Raw genomic sequence first — 15,058 nt, forward strand, 5'->3', positions numbered from 1 at the left:
CGCATCAGGGAGGTGACCAAGAACCTGATGGTCACTCTGACAGAGCTCCAGAGTTCCTCTGTGGAGATGGGAGAACCTTCCAGAAGGACAACCATCTCTGCAGCACTCCACCAATCAGGCATTTATGGTAGAGTGGCCAGACGGAAGCCACTCCTCAGTAAAAGACACATGACAGCCCACTTGGAATTTGCCAAAAGGCAGTTGAAGGAGTCTCAGACCATGAGAATCAAGATTCTCTTTTCTTATGAAACTAAGATTGAACTCTTTGGCCTGAATACCAAGCGTCACGTATGGAGGAAACCTGGCACCATCCCTACGGTGAAGCATGGTGGTGGAAGCATCATGCTTTGGGGAAGTTTTTCAGCTGGAAGGCGATGGTTCACCTTCCAACAGGACAACGACCCTAAGCACACAGCCAAGACAACGCAGGAGTGGCTTCACGACAAATCTCTGTCCTTGAGTTGCCCAACCAGAGCCCAGACTTGAACCTGATCGAACATCTCTGGAAAGGCCTGAAAATAGCTGTGCAGCAACGCTCCCCATACAACCTGACAGAGATTGAGAGGATCTGCCTAGAAGAAGGGGAGAAACTCCCCAAATACAGGTGTGCCAAGCTTGTAGGGTCTTGAGGCTGTAATCTCTGCCAAAGGTGATTCAACAAAGTACTGAGTAAAGGGTCTGAATACTTAAATGTAAATGTCACATTTAGGTTTTTTATTTATTAGAATACATTTGCAAAAATGTATTGGGTATTGTGTGTAGATTGATGAGGAAATTAAAAAATATAACATATTTTAGAATAAGGCTGGAAACCTAAACAAAATGTGGAAAAAGTCAAGGGGTCTGAATAGTTTCAGAATGCACCGTAACTAAATCAGTTCAATCGTAATCAATTCATCTTTGGACTGACCAAAATACAACTACTTGTCGGTTGGTGCTCAGTGGGTCAGACTGTTGGTTTGACCACCAGACAACAGAAAGAGAAAGAAAACATGACCCTATGAGCTGAACATAACAGTATGCCAGTGGAAGGGAGGACAGTTGCAGGAGACACTATGAGCTGAACATAACAGTATGCCAGTGGAAGGGTGGACCGTATCAGGAGACCCACCTGTGACCTATTATTATGATTTCTCATTGTAGCCAATTCAGTTGCAGTAATTCCGTTACTGATTTTTCAGTTACCAATTCAGTTACCAATTTGGCAATGGAATAACGAGTTTGAATCACTTAATAATTCATAAACTAGATTGATAGCATTAAATATAACTATGTCTACCATCACTTGTTACCTCTGTGAACTTTCATTATCCTCCCACCTCACAAGGGAGAGAAATTAGAAAATATCTTAAAGATATGTGGATTTCTGGTAACGGAATTTCAAGGCACAAGGTAATGTTTCTTAAACTTACAGATGGCAAACATTTGTGTTGATATTAGTGGGCAGGGGTCTCTACTTAAACATTATTGTGTTTTTGAAGTATTTCTAATACCTTTTAAGACTTTTTCTGGTAGATGTTATCTAAGACCCCCTTTTCTGTATGTTTATCCAGAAATCAAAAACTTTTCTTAAGATGGAAAATGGTTGGAAAATGTATCTTAATTTCCCCAAAATATAGACTCTTAGCTTTCATTTGACACCCACTTTAATATGCTCCTATGAACTTCACATGTTGGTGCTCATGGGATCTTTTACATGGAAATGTCATAATTTTGAATACGGTAGTCTATAGCAATTGGAGACAACAAAGTTCAGTAAGTTGATGGTGTGTTAACCTGGTGTAGCGGGCATGGCTGCGGACCAGCTCGATGACCTTCCCTGGGTTGCTGACGGCCCCATCTGTGATCAGGAAGAGCATGCGTGGATGACCCACGTGCATGGGTTGCCTCAGGATCCAGTTAAGTGGTGCCAGGATGTTGGTGCCGCCCATGTCAGCTCGGATCTTCCTGATGTACTCACAAGCCATGGTTACTGTTTCCTGAATCATGGAGCGACAGGGGAGAAGCATATTACTAGTCTTGAGTCTCTTGTGACAGACACTTGTAGCAGCCCAGAGAAAAGACAGGGGGGAAGCATATTATAGCAGCATTTATTATAATAATACACACAATAACATTTAGTCATCTAACAGAGGCAGACAAGTGTGTCTGTGAATTATACTCGTACCGACTACATTTACAGTTTACCTTTATTGTCATATAGCAGACGCTCTTATCCAGAACGACTTACTGGAGTAATTAGGGTTAAGTGCCTTGCTCAAGGGCACATCAACAGATTTTTCGAACCAGCTATTTTTTGGGATACTGGCCCGCCGCTCTTAATCAGTATGCTACCTGTCACCCCTACCTGTACTACCTGTAGCTGTGAAATCTGTCACGCAAGATTAAGCATTTACTAATAGAGATTTTATCACTGACATGCAGTTCAATAATATTGACCTGAAAAAAGAAACTATGTTCTGCTTTCCTCATACCTCATCATAGCTCTGACTGGTAGAAAACAGTGTTTTGAATGTGGAGCCAAAGCCGATGATGTTGAAGAGACTGGCAGGCACAATGCTCTTCAGGATCACCACCATGGCATCCTGGGAACAGAACAGAAATGATAGAAACACAAGGTCAATACGAAGGAGAGGAGAATGAGAAAAGAGGGAAAGAGATGGAGAGAGATGGAAATGAAAAGGAAAAAGAACAAGACAAGCAGACAAGGCGGTCAATCTTTAAGAAGAGACTCTCTAACAACCAGCCTTGTTCACCTGGCTGCAAGTGTTATTCTTGACGTTTAAACATTTTCGGCTGCGGCAGTATGACCAGATTACAATTTTATCTGTCAGCAGGCTAGTTACTATACACTGGAGAGCGTCTTTGTGGTGCACTAGAGAAGTGCAACATAATCCATTGTGTTATGATTATTATTATTATCTCTGTGTGACAGAGGGACGGGCCAGTGTATTATTAGAAAGTGTATGCTCAATTACAACCATTCATTTCAAGTTTGGCTGTAATCATATTTCACTGTATTATGTTGTTGTTTTTTTACACCAAATTGTGTATTTAATACCCTTTCTTTGTGAATGTTTCATTTATTTATGACTGAAAAAAATCTAATCAAATCAAAGTTTATTGGTCATTTCAAGAACTGAAAGTTTCTTCAAGTGCAGTCGCAAAAATCATCAAGCGTTATGATGAAACTGGCTCTCATGAGGACCTCCACAGGAAAAGAAGGCACAGAGTTACCTCTGCTGCAGAGGATAAGTTTCATTAGAGTTACCAGCCTCAGAAATTGCAGCCCAAAGAAATGCTTCACATAGTTCAAGTAACAGACACATCTCAACTAGAGGTCGGCCGATTAATCGAAATGGCCGATTAATTGGGGCCGATTTCAAGTTTTCATAACAATCGGAAATCTGTATTTTTGGCCGATTTGCCTATTATTATTATATATTTGTTTTACACCTTTATTTAATCTTTATTTAACTTGGCAAGTCAGTTAAGAACACATTCTTATTTTCAATGACGGCCTAGAAACGGTGGGTTAACTGCCTCGTTCAGGGGCAGAACGACAGATTTTCACCTTGTCTGCTCGGGGGATCCAATCTTGCAACCTTACAGTTAACTAGTCCAACGCAATAACGACCTGCCTCTCTCTCATTGCACTCCACAAGGAGACTGCTGTTACGCAAATGCAGTAAGCCAAGGTAAGTTGCTAGCTAGCATTAAACTTATCTTATAAAAAACAATCAATCATAATCACTAGTTAACTACACGCGTGTCCTGCGTTGCATATAATCTGACTGAGCATACAAGCATACAAGTATCTAACTGAGCGGTGGTAGGCAGAAGCAGGCGCATAAACATTCATTCAAACAGCACTCTCGTGCATTTTTCCAGCAGCTCTTCCTTGTGCGTCAAGCATTGCACTGTTTATGACTTCAAGCCTATCAACTCCCGAGATGAGGCTGGTGTAACCGAAGTGAAATGGCTGGCTAGTTAGTGCGCTAATAGCGTTTCAAACTTCACTCGCTCTGAGCCTTGGGGTGGTTGTTTCCCTTGCTCTGCATGGGTAATCCTGCTTCGATGTGGTGGCTGTTGTCGTTGTGTTGCTGGTTCAAGCCCAGGGAGGAGCGAGGAGAGGGACGGAAGCTATACTGTTACACTGGCAATACTAAAGTGACTATAAGAACATCCAATAGTCAACGGTTAATTAAATGCAAATGGTATAGAGGGAAATAGTCCTATAATTCCTATAATAACTACAACCTAAAACTTCTTACCTGGGAATATTGAAGACTCATGTTAAAAGGAACCACCAGCTTTCATATGTTCTCATGTTCTGAGCAAGGAACTGAAACATTAGCTTTCTTACAAAGCACATATTGCACTTTTACTTTCTTCTCCAACACTATGTTTTTGAATTATTTAAACCAAATTGAACATGTTTCATTATTTACTTGAGGCGAAATTGATTTCATTGATGTATTATATTAAGTTAAAATAAGTGTTTATTCAGTATTGTTGTAATTGTCATTATTACAAATACATTAAAAATTTAAAAAATTTAAAAAATCGTCCGATTGATTTTTTTTTATTTATTCAAGGCACACTTAACCTGTATGGCTACCACAGCATTCTGCAGCAATACGCCATCCCACCTGGCTTGCGCTTAGTGGGACTATAATTTGTTTTCAACAAGACAATCACCCAAAACACCTCCAGGCTATGTAAGGGCTATTTGAACAAGAAGGGGAGGGATGGAGTGCTGCATCAGATGACCTAGCCTCCAATCACCCAACCTCAACCCAATTGAGATAGTTTGGGATGAGGTGGACCGCAGAGTGAAGGAAAAGCAACCAACAAGTGCTCAGCGTATGTGGGAACTCCTTCATGACTGTTGGAAATGCATTCCAGGTGAAGCTGGTTGAGAGAATGCCAAGAGTGTGCAAAGCTGTCATCAAGGCAAAGGGTGGCTACTTTGTATATTCTCATACTGCATAATGTTTTGCCCATTTACCCTCTGAATGGCACACCTACACAATCCATGTTTCAATTGTCTCAAGGCTTAAAAATCCTTCTTAAACCCATCTCCCCCCCTTCATCTACACTGATTGAAGTGGATTTAACAGGTGACATCAATAAGGTATCATAGACTAATCAGGTGAATTCAGATAAAAGCTATGTCATGTTTTGTACACTCAGTGTATAATGGTGAAGAGAAAGTAAATCCTGTCATTTCTGTGTTGCTATGACAAAAAGTTGACAGAAATGACATGATTTCCTTTCTTTTACTCTCTAAAATAAAGAAATACAACCCTCCTCTGACCCATTGAGGAACAGTAATGGCATTTTCTCTGTCATAAAGCATGCACGTATGAAGCAGTTGTTATATGTAATGGACTTTCTTCATGACATGCAACAATACAGAGAAAGTGGATAGAGAATGTTATAGCACAGATTGATTAGAGAGTCAGCTCACAGGAAACTTCAATGCTTTTTGTCAATTTCAAGTCGTTGTGTCATAGAAAATCTCCACTGCTCTTTCTCCCACTTTCAAAGGTGCTATCAAATTGGTGCTCGCTAGCATTTTGGGGTCGCTGGCATTTTGGTGTCATAGAAATCTCTCTTTCTCCTTATATTCAGTCAAAGATGCTATCAAATTGGGGCCTGGCATTTTGGGGGAGTTTCTGGCAGATCAAAGAAACCGAGGAGAAATGATTTCATCATCATCGGCCTGACCTGGATGGGTCAGGTCAGACCGATCCCCCCTCAGGAGAGTGGAAATATTTGTCATGGGTCCTCAGATCCTCAAAAGATTTTACAGCTGCACCCGAGAGGATCCTGACGGGTTGCATAACTGCCTGGAATGGCAACTGCTCGGCCTCCGACCGCAAGGCACTACAGATGGTAGTGCGTAAGGCCCAGTACATCATTGGGGCCAAGCTTCCTGCCATCCAGTACCTCTATACCAGGCGGTGTCAGAGGAAGGCCCTAAAAATCGTCAAAGACTCCAGCCACTCTAGTCATAGACGGCAAGCGGTACCGGAGCGCCAAGTCTAGGTCCAAGAGGCTTCTAAACAGTTTCTACCCCCAAGCCATTAGACTCCTGAACAGCTAATCAAATGGCTACCCAGACTATTTGCACCCCCCCCCCCCCCTTTTACACCACTGCAACTAAATTCTTATCTCTTACTTTTTATTTGTTAGGTATTTTCGTAAAACTGCATCATTAGTTAAGGGCTTTTCACTAAGCACTAAGCATTTCACTGTAAGGTCTACTACGCCTGTTGTATTCGGCGCATGTTACAAATACAATTTGATTTGATTTGATTTAAGTCAGGCTTTGGGGTGTCAGAGGGAGAGGATGCCCATCTCTCCCCAATCAGAAGATTTCTGAGTATGAGTCATGCTGCCCTGCTGTGCATGATAGACCAACAGGGGTTAGTCAAACATCACCACTCTCAGCCCAGTCCAATCATGTAACATTACAGTCAGATGCACTGGAAATAAAGGCCGAGCTGAGATGAGTTTCCATTGACCTTTCCATCAAATGACCAGTGAGTCATTGAGTCATTAATAGCACATCTTACATATCTAATTAGTAAACTATGTTATTCCTTCATAATTCATTCTATTACTTTAGTTGCCCTTAAGTCTCCATCCTCCAGGTTTAGTTTTGCCAAACTACTCAGTTCATTATGTTTATGCCCTTATTAAGAATAGATTACGAATGGGTTTTCAATGTGTTATGAAGTCATGACAGTACCTTGACACAGCTGATGTTGACCCCGCTCATGCTCCCACTGCGGTCGATGAGGAAGATGAACTCTCCATGCACCTTCCTCAGGTCAGAGGTCATGGACTTGAGGTCTGGGCAGAAGTTGAGCATAACCGCAGGGTTGTGGAGGATGTCCTTGTGGAGACGCTTACGAATGATATCCACCTTCACTTTGCCACATGGCCAGAGGATAACATGGTGAGAGGATAACATGGTGAGAGGATAACATGGTCAGAGGATAACATGGTCAGAGGATAACGTGGTCAGAGGATAACATGGTCAGAGGATAACATGGTCAGAGGATAACGTGGTCAGAGGATGCAGTAAGAAAATAATGAAGTAAAGAGAATGAGATCCCAATCACATCATGCAAGCTTTGAATAAGAGCCATATTCACATACAGCATGACTTTGTACAAGTAATTTTTTATACATATCTTACATGTCACATCTGATAAGAAAAGTATTATAATTGTATTAAAATTAGTTATAGCTCTACAAGGCAGCGTTCCCCTAAACTACAACACAGCTGTTTCCTTCATGCTAAGATCCATTAGATACGTAGATCTAACAATAAAATATTCTCCATACGGAACGTTTTTGATAAGCTGATTTCAGCTATGCTTCTTAAATAAAAATGTATAATTCAAGGAAATTACGGTTGGGAATTTGTTTAAAATAACACCCAAATGATTTGAAAGAGAAAGGACACTCAATCAACTGGTGCATGTGTTCTTGCAGGTAGAAATTCCAAGCAGAACACTGAGGACTTTTTGTGGTTTCCATAGTAACCCCTTTTTATCCCACACATCATTTTAGGCTAAGTGTCCTCTCTCTCCCTCCCATTGAGGTCTACTGGTCACTTAAGGATGTAATTGTATCTACCACCGTAGTGCCATTCAGACATGTGGAGAATAAGGTACAATCTGTACCGACACGATTTCACCTCAAGAAAAATAATAAACTCACCATTCAAACAACATACTGTAACTCCAATGTGTATCATTCATGTGTGGTTTTAAAATGATCTCAGAGAGGTTGAAATAAATCAATTGCTTTCATATAATAATAAAGGACACAGGAATACTGGAATGCACTACTAATACAGGCCAAACCAGGTCTAACAAATCACACAAAACTGGCAAAAGGTGTGGATACGCAGCCCTTACGAAAATAAATTGCAGTCAGAGTGCAGTATAACTGCCGTACACTGTAGTATAACTGTAGTTAGTGTGCAGTATAACTGCAGTACACTGTAGTATAACTGTAGTTAGTGTGCAGTATAACTGCAGTACACTGTAGTATAACTGTAGTCAGAGTGCAGTATGACTGCTGTACACTGTAGAATAACTGTAGTCAGAGCGCAGTATGACTGCAGTATACTTCAAGTACTGGGTCCAAAATAACACAGTTTATTTTGCAGTGTAACTGCAGTTCAACTGCAGTACATTGCTGTTATTCTGCAATTACTGCATCCAAAATACCCCAGTCGACTGCAGTTACTGCACTTTTACTTTAGTTTCAGAACTGCTATCTTTTCTTATAAGAGAGGTCTCATTATCTGTTGTTATTGAATATTCATGACGCTATATGCTTTTCTTCTCTAATTATAAGCAGCATCTTGCCATTTTACAAAGCCTCTTTAATCTATATGAGTCCTCTCAGACAGCTGCTTCTTTGTCACTCAATAAGGCTACTGGGTAAAACGCAGATCACATCAGATCAGATGCAGCACTCACTTTCTTTTCATTACTGGAGTCCTTCTTGATGGCCTTGATGTAGTCACTCTTCCCTGTAAGGTGTTCATCGTACTCCTTCAGTGTCATGTCTCCATCCTCAATCAGCACAAGAGGCAGATGAGGATCTAGTAGGAAACAATGGGCACTAGACTAATATGGTACAGTATCACCTTGACAACAAGCAGGTTTCAGTATGAGCCATAACACTGATAGAAGGGTACAATATGCAATTCCTGCAAACATCTGTCAGAGAAAAGGCAGACGTGGCCAAGTAGTATATATTTCTGTCACAGACTAATCTTGGTTAACCCATAACTAAAGTCTTGCGTAATTGGTCAGGTGCTCAATTAAGTTCTGGGTGTTTAAAGAAGTGATAGAATGAGGAGCGGAACCGTAACGAAGAGCTCCTCCCACTCTCGTTGCAAGTTACAGGCAAGTCTATGGGCCAAATGTCCCCTCCCCTTCCATAATTTAAAAAAATGCTATTACTTGCGAAATCGTGATTTGTCCTGAGCACAGGAACTAATGCTGCTTGTTATCTCACGCATCCCATTTTATCATGACAGATACAGTGGGGCAAAAAAGTATTTAGTCAGCCACCAATTGTGCAAGTTCTCCCATTTAAAAAGATGAGAGAGGCCTGTAATTTTCATCATAGGTACACTTCAACTATGACAGACAAAATGAGAAAAACAATCCAGAAAATCACATTGTAGGATTTTTAATGAATTTATTTGCAAATTATGGTGGAAAATAAGTATTTGGTCACCTACAAACAAGCAAGATTTCTGGCTCTCACAGACCTGTAACTCGTTACCTGTATTAATAGCACCTGTTTGAACTTGTTATTAGTATAAAAGACACATGTCCACAACATCAAACAGTCACACTCCAAACTCCACTATGGACAAGACCAAAGAGCTGTCAAAGGACACCAGAAACAAAATTGTAGACCTGCACCAGGCTGGGAAGACTGAATCTGCAATAGGTAAGCAGCTTGGTTTGAAGAAATCAACTGTGGGAGCAATTATTAGGAAATGGAAGACATATAAGACCACTGATAATCTCCCTCGATCTGGGGCTCCACGCAAGATCTCACCCCATGGGGTCAAAATGATCACAAGAACGGTGAGCAAAAATCCCAGAACCACACGGGGGGGACCTAGTGAATAACCTGCAGAGAGCTGGGACCAAAGTAACAAAGCCTACCTTCAGTAACACACTACGCCGCCAGGGACTCAAATCCTGCAGTGTCAGATGTGTCCCCCTGCTTAAGCCAGTACATGTCCAGGCCCGTCTGAAGTTTGCTAGAGAGCATTTGGATGATCCAGAAGAAGATTGGGAGAATGTCATATGGTCAGATGAAACCAAAATATAACTTTTTGGTAAAAACTCAACTCGTCGTGTTTGGAGGACAAAGAATGCTGAGTTGCATCCAAAGGACACTATACCTACTGTGAAGCATGGGGGTGGAAACATCATGCTTTGGGGCTGTTTTTATGCAAAGGGACAAGGACGACTGATCTGTGTAAAGGAAAGAATGAATGGGGCCATGTATCGTGAGATTTTGAGTGAAAACCTCCTTCCATCAGCAAGGGCATTGCAAATGAAACGTGGCTGGGTCTTTCAGCATGACAATGATCCCAAACACACCGCCCGGGCAATGAAGGAGTGGCTTCGTAAGAAGCATTTCAAGGTCCTGGAGTGGCCTAGCCAGTCTCCAGATCTCAACCCCATAGAAAATCTTTGGAGGGAGTTGAAAGTCCGTGTTGCCCAGCAACAGCTCCAAAACATCACTGCTCTAGAGGAGATCTGCATGGAGGAATGGGCCAAAATACGAGCAACAGTGTGTGAAAACCTTGTGAAGACTTACAGAAAACGTTTGACCTCTGTCATTGCCAACAAAGGGTATATAACAAAGTATTGAGATAAACGTTTGTTATTGACCAAATACTTATTTTCCACCATAATTTGCAAATAAATTCATTAAAAATCCTACAATGTGATTTTCAGGATTTTTTCCCCTCATTTTGTCTGTCATAGTTGAAGTGTACCTATGATGAAAATTACAGGCCTCTCTCATCTTTTAAGTGTGAGAACTTGCACAATTGGTGGCTGACTAAATACTTTTTTTGCCCCACTGTATATGGTACCATTTATGCTTACGTAGTCTGTCCATGAGTGATTAGTCACAGACTAAGGTCCCTCTTGGATTTTGATTCCAGAGAAATGCTGTTGCTGTCAAGTCAATATCCCAGCTCCACTACTGTGATTAAAAGTGCTTTGTTATTTTCTGCTCATATTCTTCTCTCCACAGGCATCCCTCAATACATCTCTCTGCAGTGAAGTTCAAGGCGAGCTGTTTTTATTGACCATTTAGTAAATCAAGATTTTGATGAAAATCGTCCAACAATCACTTTTCAAAATCATTTGAAGTTAATTTCACTATGCAAAAACTGAGGGAAAACTGCTTCCGGCAAGCACTCCATACATCTCTCTATTGCCATGGCCATCTGGTTGTGCTCAGCAGTCTCCTTGATGAGATTGAAACCCCAGTCTCACAGTGGACTGAATTGAATTGCACAGCAAGCCACTGGCCCTAGGGCCGTAAACAAAGCCATCTCTTTAGAGCCTTATTGGACAAGCAATCTGGCGAATCATTCCTGCCTCTGGGAGAAAACTGGCCCAGGCAGAGATTAAGACAACCAGGAGAGGACTAAGATAGAGAAGGAGAGAAAAAGGCGGGTGGGGGTTTAAAGAAAGAGAGAGAGAGAGAAGAAAGTAAGGATAGAGAGAGATATATATACAGTATATACTGTATATATGTAACAGTATAACTTTAGACCGTCCCCTCGCCCATACCCGGGCGCGAACCAGGGACCCTCTGCACACATCAACAACAGTCACCCACGAAGCATCGTTACCCATCGCTCCACAAAAGCCGCGGCCCTTGCAGAGCAAGGGGAACCACTACTTCAAGGTCTCAGAGCAAGTGACGTCACCGATTGAAACGCTATTTAGCGCGCACCGCTAACTAAGCTAGCCGTTTCACATCCGTTACATATATACACTACCGGTCAAAAGTTTTATAACACCTACTCATTTAAGGGTGTTTCTTTATTTTTACTATGTTTTACATTGTAGAATAATAGTTTAGACATCAAAACTATGAAATAACAAATATGGAATCATGATAAGATAGCGCCGAAGAGGATGGATGACGTTTTACCAACTGTGGTATTTTGTTTGTTTTTCTGCGTTATTTGTAACTTGTTTTTTTAACTTATTTTGTACATAATGTTGCTGCTAGCATCTCTTATGACCGAAAATAACTTCTGGACATCAGAACAGCGATTACTCACCTCGAACTGGAAGAAGCTTTTTCCTTTTTCCTTTTAATGAGTCCGACAAGAAGGATATACTGCTTTCCCCGGAACAGGCCCAAATCCCTGTCATTTCCATGAAGAAAAGACGGAGGAAAAGGGGTCGCAGGTCGGGCTGCCTTCTGAGAATCCGTAGGCGAACGAGTAAACTCCCACTACCATCCGTTCTATTGGCTAACGTGCAATCATTGGAAAATAAAATGTATGAACTACGATTAAGATTATCCTACCAACGGGACATTAAAAACTGTAATATATTATGTTTCATCGAGTTGTGGCTGAACGACGACACAGATAATATAGAGCTTGCAGAATTTTCCATGCACAGGCAGAAGGGGGGTGGGGGTGGGGTGTGTGTTTATTTGTCAATAACAGCTGGTGCACGATGTCTAATATTAAATAAGTCTTGAGGTATTGCTCGCCTTATGATAAGCTGTAGGCCACACTATCTACCAAGAGAGTTCTCATCTATATTATTTGTAGCCGTCTATTTACCACCGCAAACCAATGCTGGCACTAAGACTGCACTTAACCAACTCTATGAAGCCATAATCAAATAAGAAAATGCTCATCCAGAAGCGGCGTTCCTAGTGGCCGGGGACTTTAATGCAGTCAAACTTAAATCATGTTTACCACATTTCTACCAGTCACATGTGCAGCCAGAGGGGGAAAAAACTCTAGACCACCTTTACTCCACACAGAGACGCGTACAAAGCTTTCCCCCACCCTCCATTTGGCAAATCTGACCAAAATTCTATCCTCCTGATTCCTGCTTACAAGCAAAAACTAAAGCAGGAAGCACCAGTGACTCGCTCAATACGGAACTGGTCAGATGACGCAGATGCTATGCTACAGGACTGTTTTGCTAGCACAGACTGGAATATGTTCCGAGATTCATCCAATGGCGTTGAGGAGTATACCACCTCAGTCATCGGCTTCATCAATAAGTGCCTCAACGACATCATCCCCACAGTGACCGTACGTACATATCCCAACCAGAAGCCATGGATTACAGGCAACATCCGCATTGAGCTAAAGGCTAGAGCTGCCACTTTCAAGGAGCGGGACACTAATCCGGACACTTATAAGAAATCCCGCTATGCCCTCAGACAAAGGCTGATGACTCAACTCCTGTGTGATCTGATTAACTGTCCACATATAAATAACAGGGCGAATTGTTTGCAGCAGATAGTCAATGATTTTCCCACAAGCACTGACTTTGCTGATGAATACTTTGTTGAGGGAAAATGTACATGATACGATTGTGATGTGTCATTCTCTCACTTAGCTATCCAGTCGCTCTGTATAAGAGCATCTGCTAAATGACTAAAACGTAAAATATAAAATGTAACACTGGCTTATTCTGTGTATGTGATATTGTATTTGAAGAGGTGTGAGTAATGGTAGTCCCTGGCAGGCTGAATGGTGGGTGGTGTGTCCACAACAGTACAGTACCCACCACTGGGGTAGATGATGATCTCCACAGGGCAGTCGTAGGTGTACTTGTCAGCGAGTGTGATGACGACGCTGGTGGCTGAGCGGGCCAGGGGGTCTGCGTCTGCCCGGATGGCATGAGAGGGGCTTTCCACACCTGCACAAAGACACCTCTAAAGCATCTACAGTGTAGAATAAACAGTGGAATCACATGAAAATACTAGAACAAGAAAAAAAAACTCAAATGAATCTTGTTTGTGTGAACAGAGGTAGCTTTGTACTCATAGAGGAAAGATGTCTGTTGGTCAGTGGAACATAAATTGTATTATAATACAAATAAACTGCAACGTGTAGATGGTTGTATGTTGTGTCTCTGACCTGCAAGGAGATACGGGGCTCTGATCTCCAACTGGAAGCTAAACTCATAGTCAATGGAGTTGATGGCCTCTTCCTCCAGCAGCTGGGCCATGTACAGCTGGGGGGTGATAGGAGTCTGCTCATTTGGATCCAGGACACAATTATGCCTGCTGCCCCTCCTGTGCAAGAAAATACCACAATAGAAAATCATAGTAATTTAATTCATAGTCTTGTTGTCACATCTACTCCCGCTCCTCCCCTCCGGCTTCAACGTTGCCGGTTTACTAACCACAGGTCCTGGGAACCATCATTACGCGGACCTGGCATTCATCATTAAGCACACCTGGACTCCATTACCTCACTCATTACCTCCCCTTTATCTGACACTCTCTTAGGTTCTTTCCCCAGGCATTATTGTTTCTGTTGTTCATGTCTAGACGCTACTCCTATGTTGTATCGTTCCATGTTTTTTATATTAAACTTACCACCTGCACCTGCTTCTCGACTCCCAGCGTCTATGTTACACTTGTCCACCAATCGGCTATCTCTCTGTCTGTGTTATTATTCTTTTTTTAATTTAACCTTTTTAACTAGGCAAGTCAGTTAAGAACAAATTCTTATTTACAATGATGGCCTACACCGGCCAAACCCGGACGACGCTGGGCCAATTGTGCGCCGCCCTATGGGACTACCAATCACAGCCAGTTGTGATACAGCCTGGATTCAAACCAGGGTGTCTGTAGTGACGCCTCTAGTACTGCGATGCAGTGCCTTAGACCGCTGCACCACTCGGGAGCCCAACATTTGAAATAATTGATGTCTGATGCAGGCATGCTGTGAATAACTTAACCTCCAAGTTACCAGTTAAAGTTTCCTTTAAAGATCAAAATGGCACTATAGAGTTTTGATTTGGACAAGACAGCATTGACATTCAGTTGTGGCACAGTGGTGACATTCAGTTGTGGTTATGATGATGACACTCTGTCATGGTATTCTTACGCTCTGTTGTGGAAGTTTGGGGAGAGTCCCTGCTCCTCGTTGATGGTTCTCTGGACCCTGGGGGTGCACACGGTGGGTGAGGTGACCCGGATACCCCCGTTGGGCAGGGTGGGCAACTCAGAGGAGGTGCTGACCAACACGTTGACCGTCTCCAGAGGGGGGATGACCCCCAGGTTCACCACCAACACTGTCCTCTCCAAGTCCTCATCCAGCACAATATGTCCTGGAATACCATAGCAGAACAACTCACATACATGGTAATGTTTTGTATTTTTCAGAGAAATGTTATCCTTATTGATTAGACTAGGAATCAAGATATTTGGACCCAAAACCACAAGCCTGGTCTCTGTTTGTGCTGTCTTTCCATCTCCTATT

The 15,058-nt window shown here is 42.1% G+C and overlaps 1 protein-coding gene across 1 annotated transcript in view; it reads right to left on the minus strand.

Annotated features, from left to right (window-relative positions):
- Positions 1 to 15,058, minus strand: part of LOC139417356 (von Willebrand factor A domain containing 5B1) — a 53,610-nt gene that overhangs the window by 37,917 nt on the left and 635 nt on the right. The window contains exons 3-9 of the mRNA XM_071166627.1: positions 14,684 to 14,906; positions 13,706 to 13,863; positions 13,353 to 13,484; positions 8,511 to 8,635; positions 6,761 to 6,937; positions 2,475 to 2,585; positions 1,777 to 1,979 (exon numbers count right to left, since the gene is read on the minus strand). Coding sequence (XP_071022728.1) covers positions 1,777 to 1,979; positions 2,475 to 2,585; positions 6,761 to 6,937; positions 8,511 to 8,635; positions 13,353 to 13,484; positions 13,706 to 13,863; positions 14,684 to 14,906 — 1,129 coding nt within the window. The remainder of the gene's footprint in view (positions 1 to 1,776; positions 1,980 to 2,474; positions 2,586 to 6,760; positions 6,938 to 8,510; positions 8,636 to 13,352; positions 13,485 to 13,705; positions 13,864 to 14,683; positions 14,907 to 15,058) is intronic.

Source organism: Oncorhynchus clarkii, chromosome 9 (assembly GCF_045791955.1).
Source record: "Oncorhynchus clarkii lewisi isolate Uvic-CL-2024 chromosome 9, UVic_Ocla_1.0, whole genome shotgun sequence".
Classification (NCBI taxonomy): domain Eukaryota; kingdom Metazoa; phylum Chordata; class Actinopteri; order Salmoniformes; family Salmonidae; genus Oncorhynchus; species Oncorhynchus clarkii.